Source organism: Astyanax mexicanus, chromosome 8 (genome assembly GCF_023375975.1).
Source record: "Astyanax mexicanus isolate ESR-SI-001 chromosome 8, AstMex3_surface, whole genome shotgun sequence".
Taxonomy (NCBI): domain Eukaryota; kingdom Metazoa; phylum Chordata; class Actinopteri; order Characiformes; family Acestrorhamphidae; genus Astyanax; species Astyanax mexicanus.
In genome coordinates this window covers 30628635-30651114 of record NC_064415.1, presented here as the reverse complement: position 1 = coordinate 30651114, position 22480 = coordinate 30628635, and the positions used below count along the sequence as shown (strand labels likewise).

The 22480-nt window shown below is 35.6% G+C and overlaps 1 protein-coding gene across 11 annotated transcripts in view; it reads right to left on the bottom strand.

Annotated features, from left to right (window-relative positions):
• Positions 1–22480, bottom strand: part of LOC111194343 (uncharacterized) — a 29703-nt gene that overhangs the window by 5147 nt on the left and 2076 nt on the right. The window contains exons 2-20 of one of the 11 annotated variants that reach the window (XM_049482849.1): positions 20361–20408; positions 18881–18928; positions 17719–17751; positions 16583–16624; positions 16430–16453; positions 15044–15085; positions 14542–14577; positions 13927–13962; positions 13639–13680; positions 12553–12594; positions 12381–12410; positions 11986–12027; positions 10358–10402; positions 9523–9567; positions 8112–8156; positions 6487–6513; positions 5443–5553; positions 4699–4723; positions 2954–3033 (exon numbers count right to left, since the gene is read on the bottom strand). In XM_049482849.1, coding sequence (XP_049338806.1) covers positions 2954–3033; positions 4699–4723; positions 5443–5553; positions 6487–6513; positions 8112–8156; positions 9523–9567; positions 10358–10402; positions 11986–12027; positions 12381–12410; positions 12553–12594; positions 13639–13680; positions 13927–13962; positions 14542–14577; positions 15044–15085; positions 16430–16453; positions 16583–16624; positions 17719–17751; positions 18881–18928; positions 20361–20408 — 843 coding nt within the window. Of the gene's footprint in view, positions 1–2953; positions 3034–4698; positions 4724–5442; positions 5554–6486; positions 6514–8111; positions 8157–9522; positions 9568–10357; positions 10403–11985; positions 12028–12380; positions 12411–12552; positions 12595–13638; positions 13681–13926; positions 13963–14541; positions 14578–15043; positions 15086–16429; positions 16469–16582; positions 16625–17712; positions 17752–18880; positions 18929–20360; positions 20409–22480 lie in introns of all 11 variants that reach the window. The other 10 variants (XM_049482848.1, XM_049482847.1, XM_049482846.1 and 7 more) reach the window with 10 other exon arrangements.

The window sequence follows — 22480 nt, the reverse complement described above, 5'->3', positions numbered from 1 at the left end:
CAATACAGCATTGACTGCAACAATAGCTGATTAAAGTCACGACCCTAAGAGACACATTCTTAAATGTTGATACATTTCCTCTGCCACGTAGCCACAAACACTGATTAAAGCTAGTCACTGCTTTTGTAGTTCAAAAGAAAAGATGCTAAAAGTGTGATAACGCTTCTAGATGCCATATAGAATTAGCAGCAGTGATGTACAAAGCAGTGTCTCGTTCTCGTTGCTGAAATGTTCGCAAGAAACATGCACAAGTCAGGAGTGCAGTCTGGGGACACAATGACTGTTGCGAGCCTCCAGTGCCACACAATGGCACCCCTCTCTGAAATGGGCAGTATATGGCCGAGGAAGTGGCTATCTTTCATCTTCCAATGGTCTTTAAGGGGTGGGGTGAGGAGACTGAGGTGGAGGGATAAACAGCAGGAAACACCTTCCCTCGGCCGAGCCCGAAGCAACAATGAGATATTAAAAGAACTCTGCTTCCTCTAAGTAAATGGAAGCGGAGCGCCTGATAAAAAGCAATAGAGGGAGGGATGTGGGCAGACGAGGGGGAGGAAAGGAACAATTTAGAGGAGAAAACAGAATTAGATCTGCCCCTTTGGCTTCAGAAGATGTCTCTAGACTCACACCGTGGAGGGGTATAAAGACTGTCTGGGCTAAACTGGTGCAGTACCTGGTTAAAGTTGGCTATCATTTTTCAGTTTAGCCCAAAATGTTAATCAATATGCTGGCATGACGCAGGGTTTGCTTTTGCACTTGGATACATTATGGAAATAAAAGTTGGCAGTAGTCAAATATCCTAAGAAAACCCAACTAAGAAAACACACCCAGGGTGTGGTGGCCAGCTACCTCAGCACTTGAGAAGCTATGTGGGGTTAAGCAGCAAGCTAAGATGCTTTATTGTTGCTTTGCTATATCTCACTCCTCCAGCAATGCCTCTGACTCTCACGCATATTGATAGTGGCTCCCCGATCATATCCTGGAAATAACACTTGCTCACTTTAGGGGTATGATCAAACAAGAAAAAAGTGTGTGACATAGACAGCATTCTCATTGGTCTCTCCATGTCTTAAAGTTCTTTCATATACTGAATTTTAATTTTATTAATTTTAATTCTGTTTTAAATTTACATTTTTTACTATACATAATTTCTCATAACTTTTTTAAATGCATGTTTTTTCTCCTTTAACTTGTTCGGCATAAAGTCTTAAATTTTTCTGTAAAGCCTTTTAAACAGGAAATACACTGTGGCTGGTCTTTTTTCTGCCCACAAGACCTATCATTAAGCAGGATTTAAACTCTGATTGGTCTTCCTGTTATGTGTTCACAGATAGCAGTATTTAGGAGTACCTCTCTTACACTCCACAAACAATACATTCTTTATGTTTTGCGCCTACACTTTTAAAATAGCAAAGACACTTACGAATAAACCTACCCCGCTGTTCCTATCTTGACAACAGAAAACACAGGTACGCCACTGACTGTTTAGAACCTAATCAACAATCAACCAGATGTTAATTGCTACCTTGGCAAGAATAACAAGTGAAATGTTGATTGGTTTGTTTCAAATGTTTATTTAAGAGAATTAGTATGTGGCGTATTTTTTGCATCCTCACGATACCAAACACACACACTGGTAAATCAAGCTGCTAAAACAGGGCCCTAAGATTGCTAAAACAGGGCCCTAAGATTGCTAAAACAGGGCCCTAAGAATCAATGTCTCTCTTTCTAGGCAAGGGTATTAGATTATTTTTTTCTTTAGGGTATTAGATTAGTTCTTTCTTTAGTGACAGTAACATATTAGGTAAGCAGAGGATTGAGGAAAGCTGCTAAAAGAAATGAAAAATATATGGTGGTTGAGGTTGGGGGAGGGGATAGGGGGTGTCTGCAATTTTTTTGGCTACTAGTTGGTACTTGAAAGGAATTTTCTCATATTAAAAAAAAAGTATAATTAAATTATTAAGTCGTGAACAAAGTCACTCAGAGTGCTTTGGTATGAGATGCTGTGTTCTAGAGAAACCTACAGAGAATTGTTCACAATAGTTGGGAGAAAAAACCAGGCACATAAAAGCATAATGCTACTTCATAGAAAGTCATTACAAAACAAAAAAAATAGTAGTTTGGTCCTAACATGTATTTTTTATAATCCATTCATGGTGCAAAAATACATGCAGTGCATTGTACTGCAAAATAGCTTTGCCAAATGTCATGGAACAGGAAGCCATGTCCCATAGAAGCTAAAGAAACCTGTGGGATATTTGCTGAATGGGAATTCAATGGGGCTTGTCTGTTTTTAAGGACAATTCTAACCAGATGCCAAAGGACATAATCATTACCACCCACTGCACTGTCCACTGTATGTGATGATGTTTTTGTGATGTATTCAGGGTATTTAATATGGACTGTGGCTTCCGCCAAAAAGTAGTTCCACAACAACTGTAACAGAAATTAAACTTAACTAACGGTGTATGGTTCAGGCAGACTAACAACACGAAAGTTAGCTTGAAAGCAAAATTGGGAATAAGCAAAGATGGTAACCGAGCGATTTTCCTTCCCTTTTTTCCACAAAAGACGGGAGAACGTGCCGTGGTTTAGCGCTAGCCTGTGCTAAGCTAACGCTGCTGCTGATGCCAATGGAGGTGATGATTCAAAACTGTACTGTGTATATACGGCGTTATTTGACAACGTGTCGGTGGAGTAATACAAGTTTAGTGTGAGAAGGCCGTGATGTTATCACATATACCAGCATGGCTATAACACTTCTCAACCAATCAGATTGTGAGATCAGAACTAACTGTTGTGTAACATCCTATGACTTATGACTATCCTACGGCAGTCCTTGTTGTATCTTTTTAAATGTGAATTATAAGTATAGCGTATTGTGTAGCTGAATCAGTGCTTTTAAACTGGTATGTTGATTCTAAAAATGACGCAGTGAGTAAAGTGAGTAACATACCGCCCTCCTCAGTGCCTGACGATTTCACTCCCAGCAGCGTGACCCCGTCTCTGTTACTTTCCGTCCTTTGGAATGAAGCACTGAAAAAAGCAAAGAAAGAAATATGTTAGGACTACAGACAATGACCTTTTTTTACGACATAATATTATATTTGTCCCTGTGTGAGATTGTGAAGTGATACATTTCCACCTGGTTACTTAAAAGAATGGTCTTGGCCATGAAAAAAAGGTCTATTCCTTTTAGACATGGTCAAACATCAAGTATCAAGTATCTCTATCCTTAGGGCCCTGTTGTACACTCTTCGCAAGGCGCATTGTGAGGCTTGTTGCTCTCTTACAGCCCCATCAACAGTATATTTTCACACCTTGCGCTCGCACTGTTAACTTAGCTTTAGGGTTAAGGAATAAAGCTACACTAATGGGAGTAATGGTCTGGAAGTAAGGTGTATTTAGGTAAATATCCAATGTGTCCAAATATCCAAAATACAGGTGTGCTACTGACTGATTAAAATCCTGTCAACAGTCAGCCTCGCAATCTTATTTTAGCCTTTTACATCAATAATAAACAGAATAAAGAATAAAATAACATTACTGTTCCCTTAAATGAGCTGCTGGCATATCTTTACAACGTAAATGCACAGGCTAGTTTCCTCTGCTGAGACACGCAAAAGTTGTGCTCTGTAAAATATTAATGCGCCAAAGTCAGAGCGCAGCTGGCTCTTATAAGGTTATTTCAAGTTACGCCCAAAACACACCCATGATTAATAAAGAGAATTAGTACATGCATATTGCTCATTTCGAGCCGCGCAAGGCATATTTTTTGCACCCTCACGATACGAATGACACAGTGACACACCCTAAATCCAGCTGCACGATGCACAAAAGACCAGTGCATAATAAATTGCTTAGATTAAATACAGCCTAACTAAAGAGCACAATAATGCAATGGCAAAGATGGAGGAGAACTAAAAAAAGAAAGCCACTAGGATCCATTCACATATTGTGTTAAAGACAATGTCTAAACATAAGAACACACCAAAGCAGGTGAATGCTTTACAGCGGAAGAGGCTGTGGTGCCTAAAGGTTAAATACTAAATACAAAAATACATGAGCAAGAACCTTTGAGGCTAGGCAAAGGTCATGCAGGCTGTGTTTTTAAAGACATATATTTTTAAGACATTGTTAAATGTCTAGATCTGTTTAGCAGACCTGAATATGCCACATACAAAAGCATAGAGTCAATAAAAAAAGAAGAGGTTCAAAATAAAAATCCTTTATGTGATATATCACACTAGAGCCTGGAAGAAAGTCCAGAATGTTCAGCAAAAAGCAGCAGAGGAATCAGACCTCAGTCCTGTAGGAACAATTAATTAAATTATTTCTATGTCCTAGTACTAACTATGGATGGAATAAAATAGGCCACATTATCAATACATTATCAATACGCGGCACGAGGCACTAATCAAATGAATAGGGTAAACCTGCAGTGATGGTTATTGGTTGTCAAATTCTGTGAAATTGACACCAATAAATCCATAATTCTTGGTATTTATTTGGGTGTATTTTATACTTTTCAGTAACACAGATGCTATGAATTATCGTAGTGCAGGGGTCCGCAAAAGGTGATGTGAGGATTTACATAGCCAAGATTACAGCAGTCTAAGGTTGTCCCTAATTGACCCTATTAGGTTGACCCTATAAGAAGCAGCATTTGTGTCTGGTCATCCAACCAACCCAAATACTTACTTCTCAGTTCCATTATCTGTTGTCTCTGAAAAGGCAAAGAAAAAAGAGAGAAAAAAGGCTTTAAACCCATTTTTATTAAATACATATTATTGTTGTATATGCACATATTTACTTATGACACTGTATTAGATACATCAGATATCTAGGTAGATTGGATACATTGTAGGTGTACAGTTAGAAACTGTTGCTTATCTTTTTCCATAGTCCATTTGTATTGTTTAGCTCTTTTATAACCACTAAGGTTTTTTTTTTATCTGACATGTTTAATTGGACATCATACAGTTATGTATTTGGCAGACTATGAAAATGGTTAATGGTTGTAGCACATAAGCATACTATTTTAATTTCTGTATCAATGCCTTGCTAGGAATTGGACCACTATCTGATCAATTTTGGTCGTATTGTCGGCTTTTTTTCATTGGTGGATGAGGTAGAGGAGCGCTGATACATTATGCAGCTTCATATGGACTAAATCAATGCTACACTAACTGTAACCAGTGTTTCTAAAACCCTTCCTCCCCATTAAGAGAAATCAATATTTTTTTCACATTTTAGAAAATTCTGTTGTGCAAATAAAAAGCAACTTTCAATTTGTCTGTGTTTAACCATTTCGAGACATTTTTGCTAGATTAGCCAACATGCATTTTAAAAAATTCAGAATGTTTAAATCTATTTTTTACTAAGTAATAAACATATATTATTGTGCTGAAACCAACAATACAATAGTTATTTGTATTTAAGTACCTGGATGATGGTGGACTTTGAAGAATTTGTACCTGAAGTACATTGCCACAGCCAGGAAAGCAACTCCCACAGGCAACAAAATCCAAAAGTATTTCTTATTATCAGGAGTATCTGAAAACAAAACACACTGTATCTGCCATCAGCTGTATGGATAACGTATATGCTCAATATCACATCAAGGTTTAGTGCATACAAAATAATTGCATGTTGTACAATGTACTGCTAGGCCTCTGGATCCAGTACAGTAAATACCCCTTTTAAACTCTGACTGTTAAAGGGAAATCATTGAAGTGTCTACAATATTAAAAAGTTATGATTCATGAAATATGAGTCTTTTAGTGTGGAATGCACCTTTCTAGAGAAACTTACTTATTATATAAAAATGAATGTTTTTTTAATTAAAATATGATGATAAACATTGTAATCCAAATGGAAATGTTAATCTATGAAAGTCCAGCCTTATATTGATCATGATTTTGAGGTTGCACTAAACTAAATCTCGTAAAGATTCTTTATACAGCTCTGGAAAAAATTGATATGATACTCAAATATGTTTGAGTAAAATGAACATTGTTGTTTTATTCTATAAACTACAGACCCAAATTCCAAAAAAAAAAAAATTATTTAGAGCATTTATTTACAGAAAATGAGAAATGACTGAAATTAATAACAGTTTTCATGCATCTTGGCATGTTCTCCTCCACCAGTCTTACACACTGCTTTTGGATAAATTTATGCCACTTCTATTGCAAAAATTAAAGCAATTTAATTTGGTTTGATGACTTGTGATCATCCATCTTCCTCTTGATTATATTCCAGAGGTTTTCGATTTGGTAAAATCAAAGAAACTCAACATTTTTAAGTGGCCTCTTATTTTTTGGTGATGAGTTGAATCAGGTGGGTTCATCTGACAGCACTGGGCTCATCACAAGATTTGGGATTTTCAGTGAGAGATGTGTAAATTGCCAGATGTCTTAATTGTCCTGTAGGAAACGTCTCCACAATTTTCTAGTTACAGAAAATACAGAGGAATTAGTAAAGTACCTGGTTTTGGAGTTGAAGAAGATTCGCCTATGGAAGAAAAAAAAATATGCATATAGTTAAAAAAAAACCCAAACTGTATATGGCCTAAACTGGCAACAATATACATGCATCAACAAAAAGTACAACAGTGTCAACTGGGTACCATAAAATCACTGTCCTGGAAAAATAAAAACAAAGTAGAATAAAGTAAAGAAATAAAGTCTATAGTTGAAGCAGTGTGTACTAAGCAAACTCGGTTTAAAAAAAATAGAATAATTTTATTAGGGTAGTTTTGGCACCCTAAAATAACAAAACTGGAAAGGGTAAAAAAAAAAAAAGGTTTGAGCACCATGTATGTTCAGTATTTAGTAATTTAGCTTGTAAATCTTTCTTTGTAGTGAGTGAATCATATTAGTTTATTGTTTATTGTATTATTTATATATATATATATATATATATATTATATACTTTTATTTCTACCCAAATCACAGCATTGCAAAAAAAATGCTACTAATCAATGCTAAATGTTTCTCATAATGAAAGTGTTTGTGCAGTGCTCGCCACTCACTCAAATGCGATTCTATTTATCGACGTGTACGTGTGGATGTCCTCATGGACATAAATTGTACATATTGAGCATGAAAGCAGCTTCACACAGCACATACAGTGCCTTGCAAAAGTATTCGCCCCCCTTAAACTTTTCAATCTTTTGCCACATTTCAGGCTTCAAACATTAAGATATGAAATTGTAGTTTTTTGTGAAGAATCAACAACAAGTGGGCCACAATTGTGAAGTGGAGCGAAATTTATTGGATATTTCAACCTTTTCAACTTTTTTGGAACTAATCGCACATTTATTATTTTAATATATCAATTTAAAGTTACCTTGACTTTGCTACTGGGAGAGTGTGATTTCATTAGGCAACTGATTAAATCATTTTAGTATGTTAGCTTAAATGCTTACTAAAGTGCTGTTCGGATGTTATTCGTTTTTTAGTCTGTCCTTTTGCATCAGTAAAGACACCGCTGCCTTTTACCTTCTGTAAGATGAAAAAAATGTGTAACATATTCTGTCATATTTTTTGCAAAATGTGTTTTTCCTCTGTTTTCCTTAAGTACAGAGGCGCACGAAGAAGCATTAATTTTCTTTGTGCATGGCACAGTTACCTTAGATTGTTCAAGTCTATGGTAAACCTCAGGTGTAAAGCTCAAATCCAGAAGATAAGCCAGAGAACTTTATAGAAGTTAAACATGTAGATAAACAAGCAACCTGCTAATTTTCAAACTAAAATTTCACAATTACTATATATAGCCAGATCTCCGTCATTTATGGTAAGATTCCGTATCCCTTATGAATTGATCATATGTTTTCCAGATGTCCTTTAGTAAAATTACACAACTCTATTACACCTACGTAAAACTATTCACATCCGAATGGGGTTTAATATAAACGTTATGCCTTATTGAAATTGTACGTAGTTTAAGATTGAAGACAAGCTATAATACAATTTTGTGGCAAAAACTTATAACCTGCATAACAGTTTGCTATATGAGGTTTAAAGGGTTTATTTTGTATAAAAAACCGCCTGTGCAGCAGCCACAGCAATGGGGCACTATGGTACTGTACTGGTTGTAGTGATACTCACCAGCTGATCCATGCATTTTTCCAGTCTCGTTAGTGATATTATCATCTAAACAGAAAGATTTATCATTGTCACTTAAAAAAGTCCCAGTCAAAAACTTGGACACAACAGATTTTCACTATTTAAAAACACAAGTTGATCTATACTTTTGTATGAACATTTGATTATAAACAAACAGAAATGATCTAAAATAAAAAAAGCATTTAGCACCACTTATTACACTTTATATTAATCCTTTACAATCTGTCTATTTTCCCGCTGTAAAATACAAACTACACAGGGCAGAGCAGAGCTCATTTAGCATGTATTTGTTTAACATATAACTGGCTGCCTTTCTAAATATGAATTTAACTCAAAAGTGACATAAATAGCACAGTTAGGGAAGGTTCTTGGCTAAAATATAGTTACTGAGGTAATGAATGGTTTATGATTAGAATAGCACTACTGAGGTACATTTTATAACACAATTTATAGTGCTGTGGTTGCTAGCTAAATGTATCTAAGCTGAATTAGATTAATGATTAGAGGAGCACTGCTGAGGTAAATGTATTGCTGTTTTTTGGCATTTCTACTGGAATATTAAATATCAAACATTCTTTATATATTTAAACCGAACTGTATTTTATGTATTGTAATGGACACTTGACGAAATGTATTAACCTCTGTTAAACTGAGACCTAACATAATGGTTTAATTTAAAGCTAAGTGGGTCTCTCCCACACTCAGCTGTGCCTACGATCTGTGGTTTCTGGACTACATTGACCAGGATGCACCACACACCGACATTACACACAGTCCTGATTACATGACACAGCACATGATATTTACTTTTACATTACATTACATTTCATTTGGCAGACGCTTTTGTCCAAAGCGACTTACAATAATGAAGTACAAAAGTAATAGGAATTAGGAATAGGAATCAGATCACCTGAATACTAGCCACATAATTTAGCCCTATAAAAGGGGCGTATTTGCTCTTAGTCGTTAACGGTTATGTCCTCGTACAACATGTTATCCTTTTGCCTATGTTTATTTCTCAGTTTTGACCTTGTTTTGTTTGCTGATCTTGATTCCTGCCTGCCCTTTGATATTGCCTTGCTGTGTATTGACCTCTGGACTGTTTATCTACCTTGGTATGATTTCTCTCTGTTACTGCTGTCTGCCATTGTGGACCCTTTTCTGTTTGAACATTCCCTTTGTCTGATACTTTTATTAATAAAGTATATTTTTATCTGCATCTGCACATGCCTGAATCCTCCCCAGCCATGACAATTCGAACTTTGGCCAGCACTTTAATGTTGTTCAGTTCAGATTAAACCTTTAATTCTGCAAATACCATATAAAAAGGTGATTGCAAAAGTAACTATACAGCATTTCTGGTGTGTTGCTGGAATAAACAGAACAGACTTACCAGATTTTCCACTTTTAGGTATCCCTGCTGGGGGAGACAGCTTTGCTGAATGGTAATAAGACAGATATTATTTACTTGATATTTTCCCTGTGTACATATATCTGCACATATAGTCATATTTTACCTGGACATAGTTTAATTTTTTTTTTTACATATTTCAGACTTTATTTCAGAACAATTCAATACATTCTAATCCAGTGCTGAATTAGTTAATGTGAGACTGGAGAAATAAGAATTTTACAGCACTGTTTTTCTTGAACCATCTCAAAATCTCTCCTCACCTGAGTTTAATAGAATTATATCTATTTCTCTTCATATCAACTACTGGTTTGGTAAATTGGTAAATTTGGTAAATCAGGTGAGCTGCATAAAATAAGGATTCCTAGTTATATTTTACTGTATGTATGTTTATTTGGATCTGTTCAAATCATTTGTGGTGCTTTTTTTGGGTAAAAACACTCATATTGCTGAGATAAGTAGATAAAGTAATTCTGTACCTATCTTTTTATATACTGTACTATGTGGCTTTGGTCCCTGGAAGGATGGTTCCACCCTTAAATGAACTGTCAACCCATTTTCCTTCCCTAATTTACTTGTCTTAGACATCATAATTAAAAATTATAGTAAAAAATTAAAGGGGTGGTATAATTGCAAATCCAAAACATTGTTTGTTTGGCTCAGGCAAAACTCTGCCATAGAAAGTTAAATTAATAACTTAAATACATTTAAAATGACTAAATGAAAACCAAAGGATTAAAAAATGTAATACAGCAAACAGTAGCTAAAAGGAGATGATTGTGAAAGTGTGATGATGAGATAAAGAAAGCAGTCTTACCAGGTTGTGTTGCTTTAGGCTCCACTGTTGCAGCTGACTTGCCTGCTAAAATGGTAAAATGGCTGACATTACTCACTTGAAATTGCATGTGTCTAAAACAGGGAGGCACCCAGTCCTGTCTTAATCTAAGTTTAGTAAACTAGCCTTTTGTTGTATTGGAAAAAAATGCTAATAGCTAAAAACAACACAGCTTATCGCTCATATCTAGCAGTAAACTGTTCTTAGCTTGATGACATTGGGATATATATTTTTTTCCTTTAAAATGGAAAAAAAAAAAAGTCGACTTTGGGAATAAACTTGTAATATTTAAAGAAAAAAAAACGTATGGAATGGCATTTCAAAATTACAGTCGTAATAGTATGAGAGTAAAGTTTCAATATTTTGAGGAAACAGTAGGCACACCAGAAGCACGGAGGAAAAGGATAATTTTCCAATCATAAGCAACAGGTTATAAATGTTATTGACTATAATAATCACAGCAGCCCTGTAACAGATCATGAGCAGAAAATGCTTCTTAAACTTAAACTGGCAGCCCAAGTAGTTTGCCTCCATTCCCTCCAATATTACGACTTTATTCTCAAAATATTACTAATATTTATTCTCAAAATATTATGACTTTATTCTTGTTATATTTTAACTGTAATCTTGAAATACCATTCTGTATGTTTTTTTTTCCCAAAAATATTACATGTTTATTATCAAAATATTACAAATTTATTCTCAAAATAAATATTCTTCTTGTGTTTCGGACACGGGGCTTTTCTGCATATCTTATCAGTATTGCTAGCAGTTATCTGAAATTCCTGTAAATGTGTATTGGCATTTTTTTTATTGGCACGAATATGGATTAATACTCATACATACGATTCATACAATATCAGTCAATCCAAACAATTCATTAATTTAGCATTATGCTGTACTGAGTACAATGAGTTAATATGCTTACCAAACAATTGTTTGGCAGTGTGTTTCAATAATTACTGCTAAATGTATTCAAATCAAGAAAATGACAAGGGTGCCCGCATTTATGCACCTGCCTAATTTTGTATAAAGAATTATTGCACACTTTCTGTAAATCTTAATTTAAAACTTAATTTCACTCAAATATTACTTTGTTCTTTTGCTATATGATTTTACTGAAATTGATGATCCAAACAACAAAATAAAGATTTATAAAGGAAAATCATTAAAATGATCAGGGGTGCCAAAAAGTTTTCATACCACTGAATATTTATAGAATGTAGGAGTGTTGAGTTCTGAGTGCTGGAGACAAAACTAGTTTCTTGTCTAGTCTTGTTTCTACAAGTCTGTTTCAACCATTTAAATAATTTAAATGCTAATTTAATTAAAATTGTTATGTTTCATATATGCAGTTCTAACAAAAAATCTAGAACAAATTTTAAAAATACAAATATTAAGTAATGGACTCTATTACAGTAAGAAAAAAACAGAAATAAAAAAAACAAACAAACAGATTTTGTATCAATATTCAGAACTGGGCCTGGGCTTAGACCAGTAGAAAAAAAAGTAAGACGAATGAGAAAAATATAAATTTGATAACAATATAGACGCAACCACAACTAGAGAAGTTCATCAGTGTGCTGCTGGAATAAACAAAGCAGACTCACCAGATTCTTCTGGAAGCGTCTGTGTTGCCTTAGACCCTGATGCTAAATAGATAAAAAGATTATGTTCCAGTAAATATAAAAGTTAAAGTGATGAACAAAAATGACAGAAAAGATGTATTTAAAGGAAACTTTGAAGGGTTTATTTTCCAGGTGGTGGCTAGGGGTTGTTGAAAATACGTTGTTGTAAATGGGAGAAATAAGGGATAAAAAAAACAACAAGCAGTTGAAAGTAGTTTAGTGTGGCCGTGGATTATACTATTTTTATTGGCTGTTGGGATGAAATGAAAATCTAGGCATTGGAATGGTGTCAGTGTCTTATAAACTGCTCTGCTGTGTGCAACCATAGCTAAGGATGTTTAGCAGTGTTGCTACTAGTTTAAATAACACACACTTACCAGATCGTCCTCCTACTGCAGGTGGCAGTGCTGAAGTAGAAAATCCAACAGAAGAAAAAGAAGCAGAAGAAAATAGAGAAAATTATAAATCGGAGAACAATATATAAATTAGTTGCAACCATAGCTAAAGAAGATTAGCAGTGTGATACTAGAATACAGAACGAAGACTCACCAGATCCTTCTGGAGTTTTCTGTGTTGTAGGAGATGCAGATGCTAAATGATAAAAATATTATTATCCACAAACGTTAAAGGCTGAAGTGACAAACAAAAATGACAGAAAATGTAACAGAAAAGGTGTATTTGAAGGAAATGCATAAAGGTTAAGAATGTGGATTGAGCAGAGGTGGAAAAAGTACTGAAAAATTGTAATTAGGTAAAAGTACCTTTACTTTGCTAAAATTCTACTCAAGTAAAAGTACCCATCTGAAAATCTACTCGAGTAAATTTTAAAAAGTACTCAATTTAAAATGTACTTTGAGTAAAAGTTACATAGTTACTTTTATTTATTTGATGTAAAAAAAAGTACAAATCATAAATTAAATAATTCAGGCAGTATTTGTTCAGACCACCACATAAAACATTTCCAAGAACAAGTGGCATAGGTTTCTATGATCCATTTTTTTATTTACTGTTAAAAAGTTAAAAGGTTATGGTAATATAGGCGACTATAAACTGTAATTTTATAGTTTTACAGTTCATTATTATTTTTTTAACTTGCCATTGATATGCTTTAACTGCTATTTACATGTTTTAAACATCCAAGCAGATTGTTTAATGTTCCTAATAAAAACTTATGGAATTATGAAAAACATGGTCGGTTAGTGTGTCACTTGCCTCACATTCCCTTTAAAAGACAGGTGAATTCTGACTTTGGCGGATTGCTATTTTACATTGCAGCACTTCTGCGCTTCTCAGCAGAGAAAAAAAAGGTTTGCCATTGTCTGAATACAACCTAGACAACAGCCAAGCTTTAAAGGTTCATTGCCATATTGGCAACTCAGGCATACACCCCAGCTTATTACACACACAAGGACATGCAGCAGCACGTAAATGACCTGCTCGTGCACCTTCACACTGTGTATAAGTGCCGTCACTCTTTAAACGATTCAGGCACAAGGCATAAAACATAGACTGTTTTGGGGTGTATGGTAGCAATGAGCATCATAACACATCTGTGTAGAAATGAATGGGAGTGAATGGAGGGAAAGGAGTGACGAAAAAACAACAAATGAACCAGTGCAAATAACGCAGACTCACCAGATTTTCCTGGAGGATTCTGTATTGCAGGAGACGCTGATGCTGAATGATAAACAAAAAGTGACAAACAAAAATGACAGAACATGTCACTGAAAAGGTGTATTGAAAGGAAACACAAAAAGGTTATGATTTTGAATTGAGATTTCCAGGTGGTTGCTAGGGGTTATTAAAAATGATATATTTATGATATACTATAGCTTGGGCATGTGTAGAAATGAATGGAAGTGAATGGGGGAAAGGAGTGATGACAAAACAACAAATAAACCAGTGCAAATAAAGCAGACTCACCAGATTTTCCTGCAGGACTATGTGTTGCAGAAGATGCTGGTGATGAATAATGAAAAAATATTATTATCCAGCAAATGTTAAAAGTTAAAATGATAAATAAAAATGACAGAAAATGGAACTGAAATGGTGTATTTGAAGGAAACGCAAAAAAGTTATGATTGTGTATTGAGATTTTCAGGTGGTTGCTAGGGGTTATTAAAAATGATTATGGGAGTAAATATGGGTGATAAGGGATAGCAAAAAAACAAACAAACAGATGAGAGTTTAGTATGGCTGTGGATTATAGCAGGTTTTGGTTGGCTGTTGGGAAAATGAAACTGTAGACGTAGAAGTAAAGGAGTGGGAGAGAACAGGAGGAAAAAGGGATGACAGAAATTTACCTGAACATAGATATATTCATAAGCGCTGTCACTGTTTTAATGACTCAGACACAAGGCATTGAAATAGACTGTTTATGGGGGGTAAGGTAGCAATGAGCATCATAACACTCGTTGCACAGGGTGTAAAATAGGGCCCTATAGCTTGGGCATGTGTAGAAATGAATGGAAGTGAAAGGGGGGAAGGAGTGACAAAAAAAAAACAACAAATAAAGCAGTGCAAATAAAGCAGACTCACCAGATGTTCCTGGAGGACTCTGTGTTGTAGAGGATGCTGGTGATGAATAATAAAAAATATTATTATCTAGCAAATGTTAAAAGTTAAAGTGACAGGAAACGCAAAAAGGTTATGATTGTGGATTTGGATTCCCAGGTTGTTGCTAGGGGTTATTATAAATAGCTGTGGATTACAGCAGGTTTTGGATGGCTGTTGGGAAAATGAAACTGTAGGTGTGAAAGAAAAGGAATGGGAGAGAACAGGAGGAAAAAGGGATTACAGAAATTTACCCAAACATAGATATATTCATAAGCGCTGTCACTATTTAAACAAAGCAGACACAAGTCGTGAAAATAGACTGTTTGTGGGGGGGAAGGTAGCAATAAGCATCATAACACACTTTGCACAGGGTGTAAGATAGGGCCCTATAGCTTGGGCTTGTGTAGAAATGAATGGAAGTGAATAGGGGGGAAGGGTTAATGAAAAAACAACAAACAAACCAGAGCACATAACGCAGACTCACCAGATTTATTTTCTGGAGAACTTGTTGCAAGTGGCGCTGATGCTAAATGATAGAAAAATATTATTCAGCAAACATTAAAGGTTGAAAGTGACAAACAAAAATGACAGAAAATGGAACTGAAAAGGTGTATTTGAAGGAACTGCAAAAAGGTTGAGATTGTGGATTGTGATTTTCAAGTGGTTGCTAGGAGTTATAAAAAAAATATTATGGGAGTAAATAGGGGCGATAAGGGATAAAAAAAACAAGAACAACAACAAAAAAACAAATGAGAGCGGTTAGTTTGGCTATGTATTATAGCAGGTTTTGCTGGGTCAATAGAAAAAAACGATTTAGGCACAAGGTGTGAAAACAGACTGTTTGCAGGGTGTAAGGTAGCAATGAGCATTGTGAAATGCCTTGCACAGGATGTAGAGAGAGATAGAGCCCTATAGCTTGGGCTTGTGTGAAAATGAATAAGGAGTGAATGGGAGAAAGATGTGATGGAAAAAAACAACAACAAATAAACCAGTGTAGGTGAGTATAACTGTGGATTAGAGTTTAGGAACCTGCCCTAAAGAGATACATGCAGTTTGATGGGCATCAGACACAATCACATAATCAGACAAAACAATTTGTAGTTGGTATGGTGTTAGTATCTTTTAAACTGCTTTTTTGTTTGTTGCAAGTATAAACGTTTAGCAGTAGGGGTGTGACGAGATCTTGTGATATTAAAACATGACGATATTTCTCGTCTCGCTGGAAAAAAAAAAAGTTTAGTGTGGACTTTTTAAGCGGGATCTGGCAACACAGCAGGAGTGCAACTAGTATTAGCGCCCCCGGGGGGAGGGGGTGGAGGAGATCCACCGCGCTAGTAATGACAGAACCAACAAGCTGATTGGCTGTTTCTCCTGCGAGAAAATTTATCTGGGGCTTTCATTTGGCACCCCCTTGAGTGCAGCGCCCCTATGCGTTTCAGACAGTTGTATTGTGTACTGTATTTAAAAAAACGTTCTTTCTCTTTTTGAACTTAAATTACAAGAGATTTAGGAGACAAAAACACAAACCATAGGCTTAATATGACAGGTTGTGGTTTGCACTTATTGTTTGCACTATATAAGACCTAGAAAAGTTTTTTTTTTTTTTTTTATTCTATTTCTTATTTCTATTTCTTATAGAATCAATGTGTGAGAGAAACCAGTCTGTTAAGTTTGCGTGATATGATTTTGTCAAATAAAACTCTAGTTTTCAAGCGATTTTTCATTTTTGACATTTTCTTTAAAATTTTATTTTTAAATCTCGTCTCGTCTCGTTCTCGTGAACCCAGAATCGTGTCTCGTCTCGTGACATTAGTGTCTCGTCACACCCCTATTTAGCAGTGTGCTACTAAATTAAACAACACAGACTCACTAGATCCTACTTTAGCTTCCACTGCTGTAGGAGAAAATCCTACCGAAGAAGGAGCAGATGAAGAAGAAAAACATAAATTAGATAACAATATAGTGGCAAACATAACTAGACAAGTTTATCAGTGTGCTATTAAAATAAACAACACAGACTCACCAGATCCTCCTGAAGGATTTGTTGTGTTAGAAGTCCCTGGTGCTGAATGAAAAAAGTATTATTAGCCAGCAAACATCAGGTTAAAGTGACAAACAAAAATGTCTGAAAGGGTGTATTTTAAAAGTTGTGTTGTAGGTGGTTGCTAGGGGTTGTTGAAAATTAGTACCGTATTTTTTGCACTTTAAGGCGTACTTAAAATCCTTAAAAAAGCTAAGCAATAGCTCTTTCACCGTTCAGAGGTGAGGATTATCAGCCTGTAGCGTGCTGCTAACACAGATTAGCACTGCTGGAGCAGCATTAGCATTAAGCACTAATCACGCTAAGCGCTAGGTCTTTCACCGTTAGAGATAAGTGTTATCGGCCTGTAGCCTCCATGTTTACCGTGTTAAATCAAACCGCTAGCTAATATCGCCCTGGCTTATCGGAACAGTCAGGGTTTCTCAGTGTAGCACTGTCAGGCGGCATTAGCTGCTAACTGCGGCTAACGCTAGTGGAAATCTGGAAATCTAAGCTTACTGTAAATAAATATGAGCACTTTACTCAACCAAATAAACGGTTTTCATAAGAGAAATCTGTGTAGATGAATTTCCGGCGCTCAATTGATTTGGAATTACAGTTTTGTTTACTTAACTTAACTTAGATTTATTTCCATGTCTCACCACCGAGTGGTGAGAACTGCTAAATTAGAAGGAAAACATGGTGACACCCCTCTTCTTTACTAGTGTCTCATCATGCGTCTTATAATCCAGGGGGCTTTATGTATGAAAATAGACCAGAAAATAGACGTTTATTGATAGTGCCCCTTATAATCCAGTGTGCTTTACAGTGCGAAAAATAAAAAGTTGTGAACAGAAGGAATAAGGGATGCAAAAACAACAGAATGAGATGAGAGTGGGTTAGGATGTTAGCATGTAGATTATAGCAACATGAATATAAGCATTTTTATTATGATTATATACAGAGTTAAGAAATACATAGTTCAATCTGTATTATGAAGAATGCTAGCTATCAAATGTTGAATTTGTTAAATCTGCTTATTATCAGCACACTTCAGGTTAAGTGACAAGCAAATATAACTATAGTAGTTTAGTAGTAGTTTTGTGCTCCTGAGATAAAAACAGCAGACTTACAATTACCCAAAGGATTTGATGTTGTAGCGGCTGTCTGTCCTAAATGGTTAAACAATTTACATTACACATGTAATCCTTTTGGCTTACAGACATACAAACCAGATATTATGTAATGTTATATTTGGAGAAAGAAAAAACACTACATTCCTGCATAAAAAAAACATATTTCACCTGTGAAACATGGTGGTGGTAGTATCATGGTTTGTATCTGTTTTGTTGCATATGCACCATGTTTCACTCATGGAACAATTACTTATATGTTATACCAGCAAATTCTGAAGTAAGATATAAGAACATCTGTCTGTGACCTGAATCGTAAAGTAATGTGGGTCATGCAGGAAGACAATGACCTTAAAAAAATATTGTAAACATAATTCTACTAAGCTTCTACTAAACTTCTTTAATGTTATTAAAGAATAATAACATTATTTTCTTGGAATATTTAAGTCAAAGTCCTAATCTTAATCTTTTTTAATGGAGGAATGAACCACAATTCCTTTAAGCCCAAAAATGTGTTTTATTTAATTGATTTGGGTCTTCTTATGTATTTTGCTTTTTTGTGCTAAAGTTTTAGGGATTTTTTTTTGCAAAAATATTGAAAATTCATAGAATTCAAACAGCACTGACTAAATAAAGATAAGATCAGGATCATGTCCATATGTACATATGTCTGCACATATTTTCAGTATTTTTTTGCAGTTACCTGATGAGTCATTATCATATTACTGTGTGTTTTGGCCCCTCAAAAAAAAGCTTTTATTGTATTTTGACTTGCATGCATTTGTCCACAATTTCAGCAAAAAAATTGCCACTTAATGAAAACATCTAGAGTTGCAAATATTTTAAATTGTTCAGGATATCCTTGTTCTATTTCCTTCTCTAACATTATTTTTACCTCAGCTACATACAGCCTGTGTTTTTGGTTGAATTATATATATATATATATATATATATATATATATATATATATAAAACCAGGCATTTTCCGGGGCCCCAGGTCAGCTCGGGGCTCTAGGCAGTTGATTGGTTTGCTTGCCATGTTGCAGTGGGCCTCGGCTGATGGAAAGAGCTGGGTGTTTTGACTTTGGAGCTGACGCAGCTTTTGCTTCTACTAAATTAAGCTACTAATTAAAGCGATGTGCTAATGGGATGAACAGTGTATACTCACCATTTTTTGCAGATGCATTTGGCTCTTCTGTGGCAGAAGACTTGTTTGCTACAAAAATCAGTAAGAACAGTAAGTATTATACATTTAAAAATGCCTTTGCATTTACATATGACAATACAATTCAACATCCGTGTCCTAAAATGAATCTATCGTATGAGCTTTGACTTTGAGATCAGAGGGTGAGCCTTTGAGCTTTTCCTCTTTGGAACAGACTGATGTGATTTATTTGATGCTGCAACAAAAGATGATTTGCTTTGATTTGCTTCAATTCTGCATCTGATGGCCAAAACGCAGCATTCCATCATCCTCCAGTCCACACATCCTCTGCCTATGAGTACAACTGTGAAAAGCTGCATCCTGTGGAGCCCTCTTTCACTCCCGGGAGGCTATTGGCTGCTTCCTGTCAGTGTTTTCTTTCCAAGATGAACAGTGTTTCTGTTCCCTTGTTGTCTGGCCCAACGCTAATTATAATTACTCTTGATTTATCTTCTTAGGGATGAGGCTTCTAAGGCATGTATCTCTCTGGCTTTGGCCAGTTAAGATGGCACGAACATGTGAAGGGATGGACTACAGTATCCAACAGCAGAGAGTCTACCTCTCACATTTCTGTAAGTATGTTGTTATATCTTTTCATAGGACAACAGCATAGAAATTAAACTTAGATATATAAGAAAGTAGTCCGTGTACAGCTTATGTAGCTGTATAGATTTACTACCCTCTGAAAATAACACCAAAAACACCCATTAATGTCTAAATGGCTGACAACACAAATGAGTACACCTTAAAGTGCCCAAATTGTGCCCAAAGTAGGCCTCCATTATTATCTAGTATTGCCTTAACCCACGTGGGCATGGGATTCACCAGAACTGCCCAGGCTCCTACTGGAATCCTCTGACATCAAAGAGCTGGTGGATGGACACCTCACGCTCCTCCACCTTTCACTTAATGATGCCCCAAAGGTGCTCAGTCGAGTTCAGGTCTAGAGACATACTTGGCCAGTTTTTTACCTTTACCTTCAGCTTCCTCAGCAAGGCAGTTGTAATCTTGAAGGTGTGTTTGGAGTCGTTATCATGTTGTAAAACTGCCATGCGTCAGTATTTGCAGAAATGTAAGGGGGTATACTCACTTTTGTTGGATATTGTATAATATATCACAGTTAGTTCCGACCCTGCAGTGTGATTGGCTGAGAGGCATTCTATGAGGGACATTATTAGCCAGTAATGCACTATAACCGAAGCTCTTCATGTATATATATATATATATATATATATATATAATATATAAAACCAGGCATTTTCCGGGGCCCCAGGTCAGCTCGGGGCTCTAGGCAGTTGATTGGTTTGCTTGCCATGTTGCAGTGGGCCTCGGCTGATGGAAAGAGCTGGGTGTTTTGACTTTGGAGCTGACGCAGCTTTTGCTTCTACTAAATTAAGCTACTAATTAAAGCGATGTGCTAATGGGATGAACAGTGTATACTCACCAGGTTCTGCAGATGCATTTGGCTCTTCTGTGGCAGAAGACTTGTTTGCTACAAAAATCAGTAAGAACAGTAAGTATTATACATTTAAAAATGCCTTTGCATTTACATATGACAATACAATTCAACATCCGTGTCCTGAAATGTATCTATCGTATGGCTGACAACACAAATGAGTACACCTTAAAGTGCCCAAAGTAGGCCTCCATTATTATCTAGTATTGCCTTAACCCACGTGGGCATGGGATTCACCAGAACTGCCCAGGCTCCTACTGGAATCCTCTGACATCAAAGAGCTGGTGGATGGACACCTCACGCTCCTCCACCTTTCACTTAATGATGACCCAAAGGTGCTCAGTCGAGTTCAGGTCTAGAGACATACTTGGCCAGTTTTTTACCTTTACCTTCAGCTTCCTCAGCAAGGCAGTTGTAATCTTGAAGGTGTGTTTGGAGTCGTTATCATGTTGTAAAACTGCCATGCGTCAGTATTTGCAGAAATGTAAGGGGGTATACTCACTTTTGTTGGATATCGTATATTATACCACAGTTAGTTCCGACCCTGCAGTGTGATTGGCTGAGAGGCATTCTATGAGGGACATTATTAGCCAGTAATGCACTATAACCGAAGCTCTTCATGTATATTACTCCATGTTACACCACATACAGATAACTAAGCATTTATGCAGTGCTTAAAAGCCAAACAGCGCAGCTACAAACAGAGCAGCAATGGAAATACTTTAACTCACGGAGTGATTAGGCCTCGTGCCTACGAATGCAGCACAGCACTGCCAATATTACATGTTATAACACTCGCTCTTGTGCTTAATTCTTGAAATTAAATTTACTTGAGTGATGCCACAATGGAACCACTTTTGGATGTCTAAAGAACCTTTTAATGGATGGTCATGTTAATAAGTTTAGAGTCACAATTTTTCAATCAGTCAAGTTCAATCAGTTTGTTCTAGTTTTTTTTTTCATTCAAGTCAAGAATGCTTTAAACAACAACAAAAAAAGGTTTATTCATAAACCTGTACCTGATCACTAACTGCTATTTAACCTAACCCAACCTTCCTGTTATTTTGAACTTTAAGAAACGACGGTTATGTTTCGAGTGCAAATTGGCCTGTGTTTAACCCTCCTGTTATCCTCACATCTACTAACACCCTTTATTATTGAGGTCAGTTAAAACATCCTGGGGTCCAATTGACCAATCAAAGAACATCAGTTCATACAAAGTATACAGGACATCAAATAAATTACTCCAATAGTTTTAAGAAATGTTTAACAGTGATAATAGAAGGATTAACAGTATTTAACAATTCAAAAGTAGTTAGAAAAATATTTACAATACATACATGCACACAAGATGCATAAAATATGCATTATTTAAGACGTATTTATTCAGTTATAAGTTATAAGACATATTGCCCAGTAACCAATATGAATTAATTGAAAATCATACTAAAAATCCTCAGTAGTCATTTTGATCATAGACATTACATAGAAACTACTCTAAAGGAGGTAATACTTTATAAATGGGTTATTAGTAAAGAGTAAAACATACTATATAAATATGTACTTTAAATCTGCTTTCGACTATAAATTGCTCACTAACCATTATAAATTACTCAGTAAACACTATAAATTATTCAGTAAATATTCTGAATTCCTTAGCAAATACTATAAATTACTCAGTAAACACTATATATTTCTCAGTAAACACTATAAATTACTCAGTAAACACTATAAATTACTCAGTAAACACTATAAATTACTCAGTAAACACTATGTATTACCCAGTAAATAGTATGAATTACTCAGTAAACACTGTAAATTACTCAATTAATACTGTGAATTACTCAGAAACTACAAAAATTTGCTCAGTAACCATTATTTCAATAACATAAATGCTATTATGAGTTATTTACTGCAATTAAACACATGTATTTTTAAAAAATATATAATGTAACTGGACTGTTCAGGTCTTTTCTTTCACGAGGGTTAAGAGAACGTATATTCGTTCACCTTCTTATTTGTTCTATTAAAGATGTTCAGTCCCTGGTTATCTGTTTAATGATGGTGTGAGATTTGTGGAGTACTGGCTGTACTGGGGTTTCACTTGC